This window comes from Tamandua tetradactyla, chromosome 1 (assembly GCF_023851605.1).
Source record: "Tamandua tetradactyla isolate mTamTet1 chromosome 1, mTamTet1.pri, whole genome shotgun sequence".
Classification (NCBI taxonomy): Eukaryota; Metazoa; Chordata; class Mammalia; order Pilosa; family Myrmecophagidae; genus Tamandua; species Tamandua tetradactyla.
This window is the reverse complement of record NC_135327.1, coordinates 193,525,789-193,548,314: the sequence shown is the minus strand read 5'-3', so window position 1 is coordinate 193,548,314 and position 22,526 is coordinate 193,525,789. Positions and strand designations below refer to the sequence as shown.

General features: G+C 37.2%; 1 protein-coding gene across 2 annotated transcripts in view; it reads right to left on the bottom strand.

The window, feature by feature from the left end:
- Positions 1-22,526, bottom strand: part of ZNF398 (zinc finger protein 398) — a 74,583-nt gene that overhangs the window by 50,364 nt on the left and 1,693 nt on the right. For both annotated transcript variants that reach the window (XM_077149006.1, XM_077149000.1), the window contains exons 2-4: positions 20,174-20,569; positions 10,323-10,449; positions 6,346-6,459 (exon numbers count right to left, since the gene is read on the bottom strand). In XM_077149006.1, the coding sequence (XP_077005121.1) occupies positions 6,346-6,459; positions 10,323-10,449; positions 20,174-20,569 (637 nt within the window). The remainder of the gene's footprint in view (positions 1-6,345; positions 6,460-10,322; positions 10,450-20,173; positions 20,570-22,526) is intronic.

Here is a 22,526-nt window from a genome sequence, read left to right as displayed (position 1 = left end):
CATCCCTGAGGAGTTCTGGAGTTGCCCTTCTCTGTAGGTCAGATATTACTGCTGTCACTGAACTAGAAACCTTAAACACAATGGGGATTATTGGATCCCAAGTTGGCAGGAGCCATGTGGTAACAGTTAATCACCATAGACAAGGTGAGTGTAGCCACCATGATGGACAGCAGACTCAAAGTAGCAGTCAAATTAATCTGACTCACAGAGATCTGTGATGTTGGCTAGTAGATCATGAGGTACTTAGAAGTAAAGTAGATGGGCAGTCTATTAAATTCTCATTTGGCTATATAAGCAGAATTCTAGGTCAACTAACAGAAGTCTAACTTGAATTACAAAAACAGAGAGTCACAGCCTCTTAATCAATTCCCAGATTTGAGACAGTTTACAGACCCAGGGCCCCTTGAATGAGGGGAGGGGAGGGTATCCTTGGGGAAGGACCCTTTTACACTGCCCAAAATTTACACCATTAACCTTCCTCCCAGCCTTCCCCAAGGAGACCTACAGCCTTTCACTAGGGTGACTGTGCACTGGGGAAAAGGAAATGATCAGATATTTTAGGGATTATTGGACACTGGCTTGGAAGTGACACTAATTCCAGAAGACCCAAAATGTCAGTCTGGTTCACCAGTCAGAGTAGGAGCTTATAGAGATCAGGTGATCAATGGAGTCTCACAGTGTATCCAGTGGGTCTTCAGACCCATTCTGTGGTCATTTCCCCAGTTCCAGAATGCATAATTGGAATAGACATACTCAGCAATTGGCAGAACCATTCCACTGGTTCTCTGATTCAAGGAGTGAGGGTTATCATGGTAGGAAAGGTCAAGTGGAAGGCACTAGAACTAACCCTACCTACCAAAATAGTGAATCAGAAATAATACCTAATCCTGGAGGGACTGCAGAGATTAGCACCACTCTTAGAGAATTGAAGGATACAGGGGTGGCGATTTCCATCACATCCCGATGCAACATTTCTATTTGGCCTATGCAGAACACAGATGAGTCTTAGGGGATGACAGCGGATTATCGTAAACTTAACCAGGTGGTGAATCCAATTGCAGCTGCTATTCCAGATGTGGTATCACCGCTTCAGCAAATCAACACATCGCCTGGTACCTGGTATGCAGTTATTGATCCGACAAATGCTTCTTTTTCAAAAGCAGTCAGTAAGGACCACCAAAAAACGTTTGCATTCAGCTGGCAAGGCCAGGAGTATAGCTTCACTTTCCTGCCTCAGGGGTATATCAATTCTCCAGCCCTATGTCACCATCTTATTTACAGAAACCTAGATCATTTCTCCCTCCCATGAGACATCATACTGGTCCATTATATTGATGATATGCTGATTGGACTCAGTGAGCAAGAAGTAGTAACTACTCTAGACGTATTGGTGGGATGGGAGATAAATCCAACAAAAATACAGGTGCCTTACACCTCCGTGAAATTTCCAGGTGTTCAGTGATATGGGGCATGTAGCAATATCCTCTCTACGATGAAGGATAAGCTGTTGTATCTGGACCCTCCTATGACCAAAAAAGAGGCACAATGCCTACTCGGAATTTTTGGATTTTGGAGACAACATATTTCTCATTTGGGTATGCTACTGCAGCCCATTTACCAAGTGACCAGAAAAGTTGCTAGTTTTAAGTAGGGACCGGCACAAGAGGAGCCTCTGAGATGTGTTCAGGATGCTGTTCAAGTTGCTGTGCCACTTAGGTCATGTGATCCAGCAGATCCAATGTGCTAGAAGTGTCAGTGGCAAATATGTATGCTGTCTGGAGCCTTTGACAGGCCTCATAGGAGAATCACAATATAGACCCTTAGAATTTTGGAGCAAAGCCTTACCATGTATTGCAGATAACTACTCTTCTTTTGAGAAACAGCTTTTAGCCTGCTACTGGGCCTTGGTAGAGACTGAACACTTAACCATGGGCCACCAACGTACTGTGAGACCTGAGTTGTCTATCATGAGCTGGATGTTGTCTGACCCACCAAGCTATAAAGTTGGGTGTGCTCAGCAACACTCCATGATAGAATGGAAATGGTATATATGAGATAGGGCCAGAGCAGGTCCTGAAGGCACAAGTAAGTTACATGAGGAAGTGGCCAAATGTAGCCATAGGCCCCACTCCTGCCACATTACCTTCTCTTTTCCAGACTAGAGCTAAGGCCTCTTGGGGAATTCCTTACAGTTAACCGAGAAAGAGAAAATTTGGGCCTGATGTACAGATGGTTCTGCATGATATGCAGGGACCAGCCCAAAGTGGACAGCTGTAATACTACAACCCCATTCGTGGATGTCCTTAATGGAGAGTGGTGAGGGGAAATCCTCCTACTGGGTGGAACTTTGAGCAGTGCACTTGGTTGTTCATTTTGCTTGGAAGGAGAACTGGCCAGAGGTGTGTCTGTATATTGACTTACGGGCTGTTGCTAATGGTTTGGCTGGCTGGTCAGGGACTTGGAAGGAGTATAACTGGAAAATTGGTGACAAAGAGGTCTGGGGAAGAGGTATATGGATAGACCTTTCTGAGTGGGCAAATAATATGAAGATATTTGTGCCCCATGTGAATGTTCACCAGAGGGTGACTTCAGCAGAGGAAGGTTTTAATAATCAAGTGGATAAGATGACCCATCTTGTGGATACAAGTCATTCTCTTTCCTCAGCCACTTTTGCCACTAACCAATGCATCCATGATCAAAGAAGGCATGGTGGAAGGGATGGAGGTTATGCATGGGCTCAACAATACGGGCTTTCACTCACAAAGGCTGACATGGCTACAGCCACTGCTAAGTGCCTAGTTTGTCAGCAGCAGAGACCCACATTCAGTCCCCAATATTCCCCAAGGGAATTAGCTGCCTACATGGTGGCAGGCTGATTAACTGGACCACTTTCATCATGGAAGAGGCAGTGATTTGTTCTAACTGGAATAGACACATACTTCGGATATGGGTTTGCATTAACTGCCTGAAATGCTTCTGGAAAAACTACCATCCATGGACTTATGGAATACCTTATTCACCATCACAGTATTCCACACAGCATTGCTTCTGATCAGGGAACCCATTTCACAGCAAATGAAGTGCAGGAAGGGGCACAGGCTCATCAAATTCTCTGGTCTTACCATGTTCCCCATCATCCAGAGGCAGCTGAGTTGATAGATCAGTGGAATGGTCTTTTGAAGACCCAATTATAGTGCCAAGTAGGTGGCAATACCTTGCCGAGCTGAGGCAGTGTTCTCCAGAAGGCTGTGCATGCTCTGAATCAACCTCTACTCACTACCATACCTAGTGGTCCACTAGAAAATTTTCTGCCTCCTGTCCCTGAAACCTTACGCTCTGCTGGCCTACACGTCTTAGTTCCAAAAGGAAGTGTGCTCCTACCAGGAGACACAACGATGAGTCCATTGAATTGGAAGTTAAAACTGTCACATGGCCACTTTGGGCTTCTCATGCCACTGAATTAACAGGCACAAAAGGGGATTACTATTCTGTCTGGGGTGATTGATCTGACTATGAAGGGGAAATAGGACTGCAACTGCACAATGGAGGTAAAGAAGAGTTTTCCTGGAATACAGACCATCCCCTAGGGCATCTCTTACTACTACCGTGCCCTGCGATTACAGTCAATGGCAGGACTACCCATGGCCCAGAAACTTCAGGAATGAAGGTCTGGGTCACTCCACCTGGCAAAGAAACATGGCCAGCTGAAGTGCTTGCTGAGGGTAAAAGGAACATGGAATGAGTAGTAGAAGAAGGTAGTGATAAATATGAACTACGACCACGTGACCAGTTACAGAACTGAGGACTGTGATTGTATGCTTATTTCCTCCCTGTTTTGTTATAAGTATGTTTGTATTTGTACATAAGCAAATATCTTGCTTTCCTCTTATCATATGACATAAGTTGCATTGATCATGTTATGGTATTTAAGTCATAGGATATGAAATTTAAGAGTGAATGTTACCTAAGGATTTGCACCCTATTCTAGAGAGATATAGTGTATTTCCAGTTTATGCAGGACACTTGAGTATTGTTAGGTGAACTATATATCTGTTATTGTTCTCTATTTGTAAATTAAGTATATTTCAAGGTGATGTATGAAAGATGGTATAGCTGCCATGTTGACAAGGGGTGGACTGTGATGGTTAGCTTCTGGTGTCAACTTGGCCAAGTCATTATGCCCAGTTGTCTGGTCAGGCAAGCACTGGCCTGACTGTTGCTGCAAGGATATTTTGTAGCTGGCTGATAATCTGAAAGGCTGATGTATTAAATCATCAGTCAACTGATGGCATCTGGATGATTACATCTGTGATCAACTAAGGAGTGCCTCCCACAATGAGATAATCCAATGAGTTAAAGGCTTTTAAGGGAGATGAGAGACTCTCACTGCTTCTTCAGCTAGTGAGTCTCTTCTGTGGAGTTCTTTCAGACCCTTCATCGGAGCTGCCAGCTTCACAGCCTGCCTTACGGATTTTGGACTCTTCCAAACCCATGGTTTCGTGAAAAACCTTTATAAATCTTATATTTTCAGATATCTCCTAATGGTTCTCTTTCTCTAGAGAACCCTGACTAACACAGGGAGTTATTGCTTAATCGGTACAGAATTTCTATATGGGGAGATAGAAAAGTTTTCGCAATGGATGGAGGCGATGGCAGTACTACATTTTTATTGTAATTAATACTATTGAATCATATATCTCAATGCAATTAAAAGGAGAATATTTTAGGTTATATATATGTTACAAAAATTTAAAAATACACAAAGAAGCAGGATTTTATAGCACAGTGAACCCTAATGTAAATTATGGACTACAGTTAATAGAACAGTTATAATCTTTCATCAATTGTAATGAAGTTACCACACTAATGCAAAGTGTTAATAATAGGGATAAATGAGTGTGAAGGAGGTATATGGGAACTCTATATTTTTTGCATGATCTATCTGTAAACCTACAACTTCTCTATAAAGAAAAAAAAGAGAAAAATAAAAAGAAAAAAAATGGTACCTAAATGAAACTTTCAAACATCATTACAAAATCAAATTACTTGTATCTTTTCTACCCATTCCCCAAAATAAAATGGTATACTCACTTATACTCAATGAGGGCTGTGTCAGGTAATTAATAATGTAGTCAAGGTGATATTTCCAATAATAGATCTTTCTGTAATTATGTCACCCATCTTTATTTGTGATATTCTTTTAGATTCATTACTAATATCCATGATATCAAGATTACTTATATTCAACCGATTACATGCCTAAGCATAATCACCTATCATTTTAAAAATAATAGGAGTTATAGCAGGATAAGCATTGCTCAAAACTCACAGAAGGTACACTTAAGATCTGGCATTTCAATGTACATAAATTTTACTTGAAAATAATAAAACAACCAAAAAACATTGAACTTTAGACTAATGACATTCATGGTAAAGTATTTAGAGGAATATGTACAGATATCTGCATTCATTTTGAAATAGACTGAAAATAGGACAGATTGATCAATCTATAGATGGATAGAGACGCAGATATGGATATGTGATAATCAAACATATCAAATGTTAGTGGTAGAATCTAGGTAGTGGGTATATAATTGTTTACTGTCAAATTATTTAAAACTTTTTTGGTTGAAAATTTTCATCATAAAATTTTAGAAAAAAATAATAGTGTGTGGGACAGGGGGTGGATTGTAAGAGTAGTTCATTTAATAGAAATATCTAGAGGATAAACTTTCTATTAGCTTTCTACCCAGCAAAGTTAAAAAAAAAAAAAAAGGATTACAATTTTCTGATAGCAAAGTTCTGACTAGAGAGAAACAATACAACCAGATTTTGGCTAGTAGCCTTTCTCACATAATATCAAATAGCTGTCAATCAAACAAAAGGGAGGATTAGTGATAGCTGGCTACCCAGATTTGGCAAAATCCATTTTGCCCAGTTGATGTCTACAGAGTCGACTTGTTAAGCGCATTTTTGAGATACCATGTGGAATCCTAGTACCTTCAGCATTTCTGAATAACAGCGCATCCATTCTCTCTAGCCACTTCAAAGCAGATGAGCATAGCTGCTTCCTTCTTTACCTAAGGGCATGTTTAATTTACTAAATATCTAGGTCTTAGAACTTTTGTCATGAAATACAATTAATAAGCCTTACATGTGTGAAGGCATTGGATAAGGCGATCTCTAAGTTCCCTCTTCTACTTAAATCCCTGATGATTTATTCAAAGTCTAGTTGTTTAAATACTGACAAACTTCAGAAGGCCCAATGCTCTGTTTACTTAATTCAGCCATCCTCTCCAACCAGGAAAGAGAATCTAGAAGAGGATAATCTCTTTTCTCACTTACCTTCAGTGGGGTCTGTGGGAATCTCATTTTCCTCAGGCCCTGCCTGATCCTCTGTATTACGTTCTCCTTCTGGTTGAATCTGAGATAAGACATCAGGTTGATTCATGGCATAATCTAGGATAGGAAAAAGAGGGAGAGGGTATGGCAAAGAAAAGGTTAATAGGGATGACAATTAATTGCCATCAAGGTTGAGTTGAAGGCTTTATCCAGGTCCTCAATCCCTGCGATTTTCTTTCAGACTCCATATCACTTCTATCATGACCATCCAACTCCAACTACAGATGATATCTGTTCTGGAAAGCAGGTAAGAGAGGTATGGAAAAAGTGCATGTGCTACTTTATCACTGCCCACCTACAACTTTCAGTGAATAAGAGTGACAGTATGTCCCAAAGGAATGAAATCAAGCACTTTTCAAAGTGAAATGACCACCTTGGCATACCCACAATTCTGAACTTCATTCTACGTCAAGCGTGAGGCTAGAGAATGAGAATGAGGACACTGGAAGTAAAGGGACTTTCCTGAGTCCTCTTGGAGCTGCCATCACTTCATTCAAAAAGTGCCAACTCATTTTTCTTTTTCCTTTTATTTCTTTTTCAGGAGTGATGTAAATTTCCTAAAAATGATCATGGTGATGAAAACACAATATGCGATGATAATTGTGAGCAACAAATTGTATGTACATCATATATGGACTGTACATCTGTGAAGATTTGTCAATAAAAAATACATATATATTACTAAAAAAATACAAAATTATGCTGTATCCATATTAGTAGGAGAGGATCCAGGTTTTATGTAGCCTGAAGCTCATATAATTTGGAGGAGCACTTTTTTTTTTAACTTTTTGTGTTACATAATATAACATACATACAAAGCAAAGAAAGAAAAAAGCAATAGTTTTAAAAGCACTCTTCAACAAGTAGTTACAGGACAGATCCCAGATATCCCATTATCTCAGATTTTTCCTTCTAGCTGCTCCAGAACATTGGAGTCTAGAAGAAATAAACTTTTTTATCACAGTCGACTTTCTTTTTGTTTTTTCTGAAAAATAACATATATACCAAAAAGCAATAAATTTCAAAGCATAACACAACAATTAGTTGTAGAATAGATTTCAGAGTTTGATATGGGTTACAATTCTACAATTTCAGGTTTTTACTTCTATGCTCTAATATACTGGAGACTAAAAGAAATATCAATATGATTCAGCAATCATACTTGTTTTGTTAAATTCCACCTTCTCTGTATAACTCCACCACCACTTTTTTAATTAATTAATTTTTTATTTATGATACATAACCACATACAAACACAAACATTCTTATCATATGATCATTCCGGTCTTGTTATACAATCAATAACTAACACTATCAGTCTCCACCATCACTTTTGATCTTTCTCCCACTCTGTAGGGATATTTGGGCTATGGCCATTCTAACTTTTTCATGTTGGGAGGGGCTGTCAATAATATGGGGTAGGGAGATGGAACTAGCTGATGTTCTGAAGTGGCTGGGCCCTCTAGGTTTCAGGACTTATCTGGTCCAGGGACCCATCTGGAGGTTGCAGGTTTCTGGAAAGTTACCCTAGTACATGGAACCTTTGTAGAATCTTACATATTGCCCAAGGTGTTATTTAGGTTTGTCTGTAATGGTTTTGGTTGGGGTTTGACAAGTTATGATAGGTAGCAATGTCTAATTGAAGCTTGCACAATAGTGACCTCCAGAGTAGCCTCTCGATTCTATATGAACTCTCAAGCTGCCGATACCTTATTTGTTATACTTCTCTTCCCCCTTTTGGTCAGGATGGCCTTGTTGATCCCAGGGTGCCAGGGCCAGACTCATCCATGGGAGTCATCTTCCTTGCCACCAGGGAGATTTTCACCCCTGGATATCACGTCCTATGTAGTGGGGAAGGCAATGATTTCACTTGCAGAGTTGGGCTTAGAGGCAGTGAGACCACAACCCAGCAACAAAGGAGGTCTGGAAGAGCACTTTTTAATAACATTTTACAAATGAATTCATTCAAAACTACTAGATCTTTTCAAGTCTTGGGAAGAGGGGAGGTATATTCTACTGATGGGCCTTGACCTTATGTTTCAAAAGCTTCTTGGTAAATCTGCCTTTGCATATTACAGTTGGATAGCAAGATCACACAATCCCGAAGGTGGTCAGAACTTTTGCTTGTTCCCTGAGATTATTCTTTTTGGATTTTAATATCCTAATTGCAAATCGGGCAAGTGCACTCTGAATAAAATTATTTCTAAGGTTCTTTTCAATTTCACAGCTTTAGTTTTCAATTGGAGAAATTCCTATTTTGACCTATGTCAAAATGGAAAAAACAAATGGACATTGTAGCTTTATTCTGGTACTCTAATTTACATGGTTATTTCCTGATAATCCAGATTCATAATTTTTTTCATGGCAATATAGTTGTTACTATTCTCAGAAGTCTCAATTTGATATGATTTCTTATTCCTATTTTGTAGTAATGTAGTGATATTCATAACTATTTTGAAGTCAAGATCTTGGGTTCCAGCTCCAGATCATAATACGGGGGCACAAAGAGTTTTATGGGAAAAGGGGAAGGGGGGAATTATCCCTATAGTTTGTTTCCTCTTTCTCTGCAATTCTTCGAATTGAAAACTTGGACTATTAATCGAATTAATTAACATGGTATCTGAAGTTGAAGTGATATTTGAATTGTCTACATTAGCTGGGTTTTATCATTTTACAGACAGATTGGTGCATGTAGAAGTTAGATGATTATCACTGATACTTGTGAAGATCTTTGCAGAATTATTTTTCAAGAATCTGTATACCTATTTGTTTTATATATATATATATATATGTGAATATATAGAGAAACATTTTTCAGAGATATGCCAAAGTGTTTAGTTTGGTGTCAATTTCTAATGATTTTAAATAACTTCTGAAAACTAAAAGACAATCTTTAAGTCTTCATAAAAAAATACTGTGCTAATTTTTAAAAATTATTATGAAAAATTGTAAATCTTCATCAAATTTGTTTCATGAAACTCCATATATCTATAATACAGCTTTAATCATCAATATTTTTCCATACTTGTTTCTTCTTCCCCCCTTTTATTTTATTTAAAACATATTTCAGATGTGATGACCTTTTGGATATATATAAAAGAGCTTTTTCATATATAATTATCATGTACCACACCTAATAAATATTAATAACATTTCTTAATTTTTAAATATCTAATATCCAGTCCATTTTCATATTTCTCCATTATCTACAAGATACATTTATGGTTGGTTTATCCAGAGTAAAAAAACAAACAAACAAAAAACTGTGCTAATCCTAGTAGATAGGGAGCTCACTGACGGTGGAAAATATGCCTTATATCCTTTTGTGCGCTTAAAATCTATATAAGTAACTCCCATTAATGAAATGTTGATTGATAAAATAATTTCAAATTTACAGAGCATCATTGCTATTCAAAATGTATGTTGGAAATCATTCCATTCTACATATGCAATCAGTAATTCTTAACATCATCACATAGATGCATGATCATCATTTCTTAGTACATTTGCATCGATTTAGGGAAAGAACTAGCAAAACAACAGAAAAAGATATGGAATGTTAATAAAGAGAAAAAAATAAAAATAATAATAATAGTAAAAAAAAAAGACAAACAAACAGACAGACAAAAAAAATGTATGTTGGAAACAACAGCTTTTGTATTTTCCTATAATTAAAGTAACAAAAATTCAATGTGATGCCATTGTACATTTCTCATGGTTAACAAAGAAGAAATATTCATAATTCTACCATCTATTAAACCAATACCTATTAACATTTGTGGTTCAATAAATTTTCCAAAAACAGTTCACTGTATTTATACCTGTGCCTCCATATTTCCATTAGTTTCTATATACACACAAGACTAATCTTTTAAAAGTTTTCTGATCTTAAAAAAAAAAAAGTGCCAGCTCAGCCTTACCCATGGAGACAAGAGACTCATAGTTGCCCTTCATGATATTCTTGTAAAGTTCCTTTTGCCATTCTTCTAATTTTTCCCACTCTGGAGTGGAAAAGTAGATGGAGACATCGTCAAATGTCACAGGCACCTAAAATTACAATCACACTTGGGTTAGTCCCTCCCACTGTAATTCAATCATTCTAAATCTTTACTGAGTGCCTAATAGTTGCAAAGAACTATGGGAAGTACTAAAGAGATACAGGAAAAACTTAGACACAGATCTAACCTCCAGGAGTTCACAATAATTTTCAAGGAGAAAGGTAAAAAATCTTAGAGCTAAGAGTTTTTGGAGGATAGAGAACATTACTTGTAAATGATCATTCATAAAGAGTTAGGCACAAATGCAAAGCAATATTTAATTAATATAATATAACATATGCTGAATATTCACCTAGTTACAATATTTGCCCTAAGTATCAAGATTATAAAATGTGGTTTCTGCCTCAAAGGAACATGTGAAGGCCTAATTAATGACTCGAATAGGAAATAGGCTGGGATGATTCTAGAAGAGATTGGACTTTGGCTAGTCCTAAAGGACAGGTAGGTTATATTAGGTCTAATGAGAATGGGAAAAGCATTTAAACAAAGAAAATTGCAGAGTGCATTCAGAGGACAATCATGAATTCTTCCTAGATTAGAGTCAAGGTTTCACGAAGGCAATAGCCTGGGACTAACTGAAGACTTCTAGACAGAACAGAATTCCTCCATCCTCCAACAGTGTTGGGGAACGGCACACTTAAAGCTAAGCACTTATCCATAGGCAAAAACTAGAAGGCTCTTGTAAAGAAATACAAGAAATTCTGGGGAAAAGGAAGGCACCTAGTATGGATAGTATTACCTATGTTCAGATTTCCTCATCCAGGTATTTAGCTATTCCTCATCATGATGGCTGGCACTTCGTCCTTCCACATGACAGCTTTCTATAGCTTTTTTTTTTAATTCAACTTTTTAATTTTTAAATACTTTCAAACTTACAGGACAGTTATAAAAATAATAGAAACCTCATAAGTAGCAAACTCCAACCACACCCCTAGATGTTCAGATCCACCAAATGTAATATTTTGCCACATCTGCCTCATCATTCTGTCTATCCATCCACCTATCTATCAACCCACTTTCTGAACAACTGAGTGTAGGTTGCATACACTATGCCCCTTGAATACTTAATACTACCATGTATATTTATTTCCCAAGAACAAGGATATTCATTTAAATAACCACCCTAAGGGCCATTATCAAGTTCAAAAAATTTAATACTGATACAAAGCTTACAATCTATATTTCATTTTTTTCATGTTCCAGTAATATCCCTTTGAGCCTCTTCTCCTCCCTTATTTGATTCCATACAGGAGAATGGTTATTATATTTAACTGTCATTGTTTCTTTAGTTGCTTTTCTCTTTTTTTAACTGTGGGAACATATATACAACATATATACAACTTTCACATCTTAGCCACTTTCAAGCATACAATTCAGTGGGCTTAATTACATTTATTGTGTTGCAGTACACTCACCAACTCTCCACTACCAAAACCTTCCCATCTCCCCAAAGAGATATCCTATACCCAATTATGCATTAACTTCCCATTCCCCCTGCCCCTGGCAACCTGTATACTAATCTCTGTCTTTATGAGTTTGCATATCCTCAGATATTTTCTTTGTAGCTATTGGGGGGCTTAAATTTAATATTCTAAATCTATAACAATCTTATTACTTTGATACCAACTTAAATAGTATACACAAGCTATGTTTCTATACCCTTCCATCCCCCCACTTTTATGTAGTTCTTGTCACAAATTACGTCAGTCCAAAACCATTGATTTATCACTATTATCTTATTCATTTGCCTTTTAGATCCTATAGGTAGTAAAAAAGTGGAGTTACTTATCAAATATATAAAAGTACTGCATTTATATTTACCTATGCCATTATCCTTACCAGAGATCTTTATTTCTTCATGAGTCTTCAATCTACTGTCTATTGTCCTTTCCACTCAACTTGCAGAATATTTCTTGTGGGGCTGGTTTAGTAATGACAAACTCCTCAGCTTTTGTTTATCTGAGAATGTCTTAATTTCTCTCTCAGTTTTGAAAGACAGTTTTGCCATATATAGAATTCTTGGTTGGCCATTTTTTTGCTTTCAGCACTGTGAATATATCTTCCCACTGCCTTCTTGCTTCTATGGTTTCTGATGGGAAACTGGCCCTTAATATTATTGTGGTTCCCTTGCATGTGAAATATTTCCACTCTCTTGTGACTTTCAGAATTCTCCCATTATCTTTGGCAATCAACGGTTTGATGATACCAATGGTGCAGTGTGAGTCTATTTGGGTTTATTCTGTTGGGAATTCATTGACTATCTTGGATGTATATATTTGGATCTTTCATTAAATTTGGGAAGTTTTCTGCCACTACTTCTTTAATTATTCTTTCTGCCCCTTTTTCTCTGTCATCTCCTTCTGAGACTCCCACAATGAGTATATTGAAACACTTGATGGTAACCACAGGTTCCTCAGGCTCTGTTCACTTTTCTTCATTTTTCTTCTTCCTGCTTCTCACACTGGATGATTTCAACTGTTTATATTCAAGTTTACTGATTCTTTCTTCTGCCAGCTCCAATCTGCTGTTGAGACCCTCTAGGGAATTTTAAAATTTTGCTACAAACGTAGAATCTGAAATAATATCAATGAACTTTTTGTATTTTCTTACTTGAAATTTTACAAGTTATTTTGCACTTTGAATGGATCTTTTATATATGCATGATTTTGTAACAATCTGCATTGGTCACCTGGAAAAAATTGGTTCACTGAATGTTGACATATTTCAACATCAAAAAAATAACAATCATTAATATCACTACCAATTTCATTAGAAGAACTGAGAGAGCTTTGAGAAGCTGTCAAGCTCATGGTGGCAGATTCAAGTTTTCCAAAATTCTAATTTTCCTTTGAAAGCTTGAATATTGGCATTGACAATAAATACTGTCAGTTGTTTTCCTTGAAACAACTTTATTTTCAAGAAAATATATGACAAATACCCAAGCCTGAATAACCAGTTTGTTACTTTTTAAAGTGAAAATGCTGTTCCATGAAGAAAATCAGTTCAGCTCACAATTCAAATAACTGCCCAACTGCTTTTCTTCATGACAACCATTGTACTTGAGTATGTAACAGGGGTGCATCATGTGTATTTCCCATGTCTTCACATAGAACACTTAAAGGATAGTTGAGATATAATTAAATTAGTAAGTTTACTGCTTCTTCAAGGGTATTCTTAAGTGAAACTGGCTTTTTTTTCTTTTATAGTTAGTAGTGAGGAACATAAGAATTACTAGCAAATGTATTACTCACTGCCTTCAGTGCTAAGCTTGGGCAGTTTTACCCACCATTGCCTTATACCACCAGTGCAAATGTCAATGTAAAAATACAAATAATGTCTTGGTGTTATTATGAAAGTAATTTTGTCCTTCAAGTCTGTGAATCACACTTTAAGACCTGTCGTGACAGAAAAATTATTTGAGTAACTGCCATATGCAAAGTTCTACAGAGGAATTAAAGGATAAATCAGATAGAGCTTAAGCTCACAGACTTTTAAGGGAATTTAATACATAGTAGAAAATTAGATGTCTAAGATAAGTGAGGCTAAAGGGCTGTAAGAATTCAGAAAACAATAATTTTTAAATGTGGAACACTGAGGAAGGCTTTATGAGAGGTGACTTTTGAACTGGACCATTAAGGGTAGGAAGAAGAACATTCTAAATGGAGGCACCATGACCAAAATAGGAGAAAGCTTTAAGGGGCATGGTCACGGCAAAACCAATGCATTCAGTTTGGCTGGAGAATAGGGTGTGAAAAGGGGAGTACTGCAAAAAGGGGAGTACTGTTTCCATGAGACATGGTTGGAAAGTTAGGATGGGATTAGGCTAAGGAGTTTGGATTTTATTTTGTTTGTAATGGAAGAATTCTGAGCAAAAATGTGACCTGATTCTAGTTAGTACTTTGAGAATAGGAATTTAGCAACAGTTATATAATTGGGGGTAGGGAGGGTGTTAGAAGGTTTTTGAGTGAAATCAAGCAAGAGTCAATGAGGACTTGGGTACAGCTACAAAGGGAGGAGTATAGAAGATGTGGACAAGATTTCCAAAGTAGAATCAATAGGATATGATGTTTTTTGAAGGCAGGGTCCATGTCTTAATCATATCTAACCTATACAACATTGAGCACAGTGCTTTGCACACAGGTGCTAAGCAAATGTCTAGTGAATCAAAAAATACTATGGAAATTCACACAATAGAGAGCTCAGTGCTGTCTGAAATAAGGAAGGCTTCATGGAATAAGAGGAACTTGGTTATACTTCTAGTCCCCCTCTATTAAGACTACCTCCCTAAGATTATTACAGTTGTATGTGGGTTCAATACCTATCAAAATTTCCTGCCTGGATCATAGAGTAAAATGGGAGGAGAATTACAGGAATTTTTTTGTCTGAGCTGCCCCTATCTCTTGGCTAAGAACATTGTGAGAGTGGAGACTATTTTGACCCCATTTTGAGTGTTGTTTTGGTGACTCTCTATCTCTAAAAATCCTATTTTCTGCAGCAGCGGCTGATGATAAGTTGTTTCAGAATGACCCACACTTTGATGGAATCACTCCTATTACTCCAATGTCTGGCCTTCTTTAGAATCCAATTTTGTCAGTTCACCTAGAAAATATTCAGGCTCTGGAGATTTGATAAAAACAAAAACAAAAACAAAACAAAACAAGCAAACTCACAAGAGAGATTAATACTAAGGATGAAAGTATTTTAAATTTATATTAGATTTGGTCTGACATTCAGGCTGGTCTGCTTAGAAAACAAAGTTGTGGTATAGAAGATTATTTGATGTTTATAAAATCAGAGTTGGGGGTGTGGCTCTTAGCAGAAGAGAGCTGTACTCTGGAATGTCAGATAAACTGCTGTCTACTCTAGGGAAACTTTACTCTGGAAAAAAAATAAAATAAAAGACCAGCTTTTACACAGTTGGATAAATATACATTTTCTTCCTCTCCAATCCATTTTCCAGTCTCTACATGGTTTGCACTGGATATTATAGTTTACAAGATCAAAATTTACTGCCATTTTATAGGTCTTACATTCATCTTCATAAACATAACACATCCTTTAGCAATACCATTAAACAATTGATATTTTTTTCTCTCAAATTGCTTCATTTGGGTCAGCCTTTTCTCCTAAACTAGATATTCTGGTCCTTGTGGACTAGAACTATAAATTTACTCCTATTCAATGTATCTGCACCTCTGAGCTGAGGATTTCTCTGGATTCTTCTACTGCAGTCCTCTCCTGTGTATAGTCAAAGACATAGTTTTCCCACTCAATTTTAGAACTTAGCACACTCCCGTCCTGTCACTCAATGAGAAACTCATCAAAAACACTGGTTCAGTGAGGCCTCACCTTCTCATTCTTAGTACTGTTACAGATATAATCCCTCTTGATCTTATTTACTGTCATCTCAATAGAATTCTGGGACAGGAGGGAAGCAAATGTGTACTCACTTCACAATCTTGAACCAAAAGCCCATCTGGGTCCTTTATTTCCATTTTGTCCAAATTTATCATGCGTATTTTTGTTGTAAGCTACTATGAATCGTTTGTGTAATGAGATCAGATAAAAATAAATTCTTTATTGAGTATCTACACTTGAGTTCAGCTTTGTGTTGGGTACTGCGCAGGATGTAAAGATGAGTAATTTATGAAAAGGAGTAAAAAGTGGTCACTTCAAATTGAGGTTCAGAATAGTGAGCTCGTCTATCTTACCATCCCCACAAGAGAGTTAAATTCCAGCAGCATTTACCCCAAAACTGAGAACACAGACCTTGTCACTAAAGAAATTTAAATGAGAAAGCATGCAAAGGAAAAATATATTGTTAAACAGACCTAAATGGTGACAGAGGAAACATGCTAGCTTCCTATATTTAATCTATTAATCAACTCATGAATATGAACACACAACATTTAAGAACTAACATCAAGTGCATGTAAGATTTTTCTGTAAACCTACATCTCTAATAAGAAATAATAAAATAAAGGTAAATAACATCAAAAAACAAAACAAAAGCTAATATCACCAAGATGAACAAATACTATAAATGATCTTAAAGGAAAAAAGTAATTCAGGTAACAGAATAAACTAAAAATCAAACAAACCTCTGGTATATAGTCTCAAAGAGATTCAAGTAGACACTGCATCCATCAAAAAAAATCAGTTTGCTTTAAAAAAAACTGAGCAGAAAAGAAGATCTTGAAAATTAATGGGGGTGAGGAGATGAAATTTTATAAAAAAAAATAGAATCATAGAAGAAAAATTCCCCAGAGCTGAAAAGTCTTCTGTTTGAAAGGTCACACCAAGTGCCCAACATAAATTTGAAAGGACCTATACACAGAAATATTCTTAATACATTTTAGAAAACAAGTATAAATACAAGATAACAAAAGCTTCCAGGGAGAAAAAAAAAATTCAAAACAAACAAATGAGAATTACCCCAAGTTTAAATTATCCCAAATTTTTAACACTAATTAAATTTCTAACACTAAGTTTAAATTACCTCAAAGAACTTCTGGAGGGCCTTCGGGTTCACAATTTGTTTATTTCTCAAACAGTGTAGGAAAGATTTTCTATCAGTATAACCTTAATATCTTTCCCAATTACCGTCTCATTCTCTGCTCTTCACCGCAAAATTTGAAAGAGTTGTTCTTATTGTTATTCTCTCCATCTTCTTCTAGCTTCCCATTCATTCTTCAACCCACTCCATTCATTCCTCTCCCCACCATTCCACAGAAACAACTCTTGTCAAAGCCACCAGTGACTATAATGTTGCCAAAGGATATTAACATCCTCATCTTTCCAGACCTCTCAGTAATATATTCAACCTAAATGACACTTCTGTCCCGGAGATGCTTTTATTCTCCTTGTCCCTGTGACACCATATACTTTTCCTGTTTTATTTTTCTAGCTCACTGGCTACTTCTCAGTCTCCTTTGTTAACTCCTGCTACCCCTGGAGCTTGATCTTCAGACTCCTTTCCTTGTTTATTCACTTTCTCTCCCAAAGTAATCACTTCTAGTCTCATGACTTACAATACCATCCATATGTCAACAACTCTCAAATATTTCTCTCTCCCTTGAGCTTTAGAGTTCACTTAACATCTTTCTTAATGGTATCACAGGCATCTCAAACCTAACACTACCAAAGAAGAACTTCTAATTCCTTCCTACCCCCAAGGCTATTCTTTTTTTTAAAAATATTTTTACAGCCATACATGGTATACAATCAATAGCTCACAACAGTTGTGTATTCTTCACCATGATCACTTTTAGAGCATTTGCTTCATTCCAGAAAAAGAAATTAAAAAAAGAACTCATACAATCCATATCCCTTACCCCTCCCTCTCACTGACCACCAGTATTTCAATCTACCCAATTTTTTACCCTTTATCTCCCCTTATTATTTATTTATTATCCTAATGTTTTTGCTCATCTGTCCATACCCTGGGTAGAAGGAGCATCAGACACTAAGCTGATTTCACAATCACAAAGTCTCATTGTAAAAGTTATATCATTATATAACTGTCTTCAAGAAATCAATGCTACCGGAATATAGCTCAACAATTTCAGGTATTTCCCTCCAGCCACTCCACTACTTCATAAACTAAAAAGGGATATCTAAATAATGCATAAGAATAACCTCCAGGATAACCTCTCAATTCTGTTTGAAATCTCAGTCACTGAAACTTTACTTTGTCTCATTTCTCTCTTTCTCCTTTTGTCAAGAAGTCTTTCTCAATTCCATGATACAAGGCTATTCTTACCCAAGGTCTTCCTTATTTCAGTAAATGCCAACAGCATCCATCTAGCTCTTCAAACCAAAAGTCTAAGAGTCAGTAAACCTAAGGTGGTTAACAGAGTATGTTCTGGAGCCAACTGGGTTGAAATAAAATTGTTATTTATACTTATAACCTATATGATCTTTGGCAAATTAGGGTTCTTGTGAGAACTATAAGATTTAAAATAAGTATTAAATAAAGTAAAACATTAAGTTGTACGTAAATTACCATCCAGGAAATTTATAATTATTGCCCTTAATTCCTCATTGCCTAATTTTCATTAGTGAGTCCTATTATCAATTTTACCATCAAAACATTCTACATCTGTCCACTTCTCTCCAACTCCTCTACTGCTATGCTCATCCAAGCCACTTGCACCCTTATGATTATTACAGCTGTCTTATTTTCTCCCTGCTTCTGTTTTTGTCCCCATGATCCATTCTCCACAAAGCAGCCAAAGTGATTCTTTTAGAATATATGATTTCTCTGCTTAAAATCCTCCAATTTCTTCCCACAACATTTAGAATAAAATTCAACCTCCTTATTTTGGTCTTAAATGCTTACATCAGTGGCTTGCAACCTAGTTGCATATTAGAATCATCAATGGGACTTTAAAATTATTAATGCTTAGGGCCCATCTTGGATGTATTAAGTCAAATCTCTAGGTATGCTACCCATCAAAATTTTAAAAGCCCTTCAAGTGACTTTTATGTACAGCCCAGGGCTGAAAAACACTGCCCTAAGTAATTTGGTTCCCCATCCATTTCTTCAATCATGGTTCTATCTGTTTACCATATAGCAATGAACTGGTCTTTTTCCTTTCCCTCAGTGTTCTAAGTTTGCTTGTGGCTTAGAGACTTCGTACTAGCTATTTTTTTTTTTCTGACTAGAAAGCTCTTCCTCAGATCTTCTCATGGTTGAGTCCTTCCCATCATTCAGTCTCAGCTTAAAATCTTAGCTGTTTAATAAGACTTTGACTGACATTCAGTCTAAAATAGATCCCCAAACAGTACTTTATTTTTATCAGAACATTTAAGCGTATTTCCTTAGTTGTTTTTTTTACTGTGTTTCTTTTCCCACTAAAATGTAAGCTCCAGAAAAGTGGGAAAGCTTATGCAAATTATTCACTCAGTGTTTTCCTGATGTAGACCACACAAATAATGTGTTCAAGAAATATCTGTTGGGCGGGCCACGGTGGCTCAGCAGGCAGGAATGCTTGCCTGCGATGCCAGAGGACCCGGGTTCGATTCCCGGTGCCTGCCCATGTTAAAAAAAAAAAAAAATCTGTTAAATGAATGAGTAAATAAATGGGCATGCTTGGAAACTAGCTGCTACAAGCCGAAGCTTAAAAGTAATGTTTATTTCCTTTTGTTTTATGAGCTATTTCCTACAAAAAGGCTGGGCCCTAGCATTACAGCACTCTCTTTCTAAAAGGATGCTAAAGGACAGGATATGTATCAACACTAGACCCAGAGTTAATCCAAACCCTTAGATTAACCATTTCACTCTATATTCTTTCTCTTGTCCTCCCTAATTTGTCCACCAGAATTGCCAACAAATTCAAACTGATTGATTTAGATAATATTTAATTCAATTTCCACACCAAGATTCTAGCAGACAGGCTGACTAAGAAACAAGTGATTCAGAAATAATATATGAAGGATAAAGCAAAAGAGAAAAAATCCATCTGCCAGGTGACCTACTTTGAATTAGAAAGTTTTCCAATTTGAAGGGTATACTTCAAATGGGCACTAAATTGAACCCAGAATGCTTCCTAAATAGGTAAACATAAAACAACTTTGTGGTTTCCTCTGCCTAAGATAGTTTAAGACATTTTACAAAAAATAAAAATATCTAAGTGATTGCTCCAGATTACCCTTTACTACTTGTCTAAGATCTAGCAGTACCATTTTACATCCAGAAGTGAAGATATTACCTTTGGGATATCTCCTTTAATACCTGGGGGCAGCCTCAGGATCCAGAAGTTCCTATTTCTCAGCAGATTCTCCAAGTTCTCCAGTCGCCTCTGCAGCAGCCCGTACTCCTGCAACAGAGTCCCCAGCATGGCCCACTTGCCATCCAGCTGGTTGCCAAGCTCAGCCACTGTCTTTTCACAGCTGGCTAACTTCTTCTCTGCTGTCCCTGTCCGCCCTTCTAGATGTAGGAGTCGCCGGCTGTGGACATCCACCTTTCTTTCTATGGCCTGTACAGCTGCCACGACTGTCCATAAGGAGATGGCTGCTGTTTGCAGATGTGCCTCATTTGTTGCTGGAGGTGTGGGAAGAGGAAGGGGCTGCAGGGATGTAAGGCACTCGGAGTCCCATTCAGAAGTCTGCCATGTAGTGGAGAGATGGGACAAGACATTGAGTATTAGAAGGAACCCTAATTCCAAACTAAAATCAGTTAAAGACTGCTTAACCGTCCACCCCAGACTAATCTAAATATAGTTTTAGTACAGTCTGCTTAAGCCTCATCTTACTATAGCTCACTGGCATCAAAAAGCCAAGAGGACTGCTTTGATGATTCAGAGATCAATTAGGTAAGAGAGTGAATGCATGAAATTGGATCCTTAAGAACCAGGCTGACATATTCCCGAGGATGTTAAGACCAATCATCCAGAGGCTCAGGTTGCTGCTGCTTCTTTTATCTCTGGAAAGGGCCTAAATGGACAGAGATCCTTTTCAGGTTTCACTGAGCTCAGTTAGGGCCCTCTGATACATCCCTTATATACTTACATTTTGGCCCTTTCTACCATTCTGGTTACAAACCACAATTCGTAATAATCATTACAAATTATTACTAGCTTAATAAACTGAGATTGTTGAGTCTGACGAAAACAGATAGTATTTTCAAATATTTGAGGGTTATAAGCAGAAGGCAGAACAGACTTATTTAATCTTATACTGTATTACTCCAGAAGGCAAAAGTAAGCAAAATACGGAATTTTCAGACAAACAAATTTTGGGCTATAATTTTTAAACTAGATCTTTCCAAGAAACTGCAGGCTGCCCCATCACTGATGATAATTATCTTTTTTTTTTTTTGCATGGTCAGGCACCAGGAAACAAACCCAGGTCTCAGGCATGGTGGGACAGAACTCTACCTGGTGAGCCACTGTGGCCCACTGATGATAATTAAAGAGTGGTATAAAAGGAAGAAACTTCTACAATAAATAGGTTCAACTAGGAAGATTTCTACAAAGCCTTCTAATTCTATGAACTTGATAAAGCATTCTCTGGCCACAACTTCCCATCTTACCAGCTTACCTTCCTTACTGTCATTTTACCTGGTCTGCAATCTCATGAATAGCTCCAGTTCCTTAACCATTCCATTCATTCCTGGTTTATCAGCCTGTTCCTGGCTTTGCTTTCTTCCCTGGATGATCATTTCAGCACCTTCAACCCCTTCACTCCATTATCTTTCTGCTCAGCTAACCTCCAGTTTTCAATCAATACAAATGTTCTCAGTTTCTGTAAGCAGGCTGGTAAGCCTTACTAAAAGAAATCACACAACTGTGTAAACCAGCATCAACACATACCAATGATCTCTAATCTCAGTGGGAACATGAATATTGCCCGGTGTCTTCCATGTTTCTTTTCCCATTCCATAAAGTGGCTACTACAAACCCTCAAGATTCTCTTTAAACTTTCAGTACAGTGCTTCTCAAGCTAGTGTATGAAAGACTCATCTGGAGAGCTCATTGAAATGCAGATTTTGATTTAGTAGGCCTGGTAATAAAATTGAGATGCTGCATTTTTAACAAGCTTCTAGGTGATGCTAACACCTCAGGGTGCACATTCTCAGAGTAAGGCCCTATCCACTCCAAGAAGCCCACTCACTCTCAGGAAATGATCTGGACTTCTACTTTAAGGATAAATTTATAGTCATTACATGTAAACTGTCAACTTTCTCTTCTTTTCCTTCACACCCCTTCCCACTTCAAATTTATCAGTAATTTTATCCATGCTTTCTCCTTTCCTTCTCAGGGGAAAAAAAAAAGTTTATCCTATCTAACACTAAACTCTTCCCTTATGCACTGAATGCCATCCCCTTCCACCGGTATAGGAACATTGTTCCTTTCTCTTTCTTATCTTTAACATTTCAATCTTTCCTGATTCTTCTCAATAAAACAGACTGTCCAATATGGTAGCCACTAGCTGTATATGGCTATAGAGCCCTTGAAATGTGGCTGGTTACGTTGAGATGTGCTGTGAGTTCAAAATATATGCCAGATTTTGAAGACTTAATATGGGAGAATTTTAAAAGATCTCACTAGTAATTTCTAAATA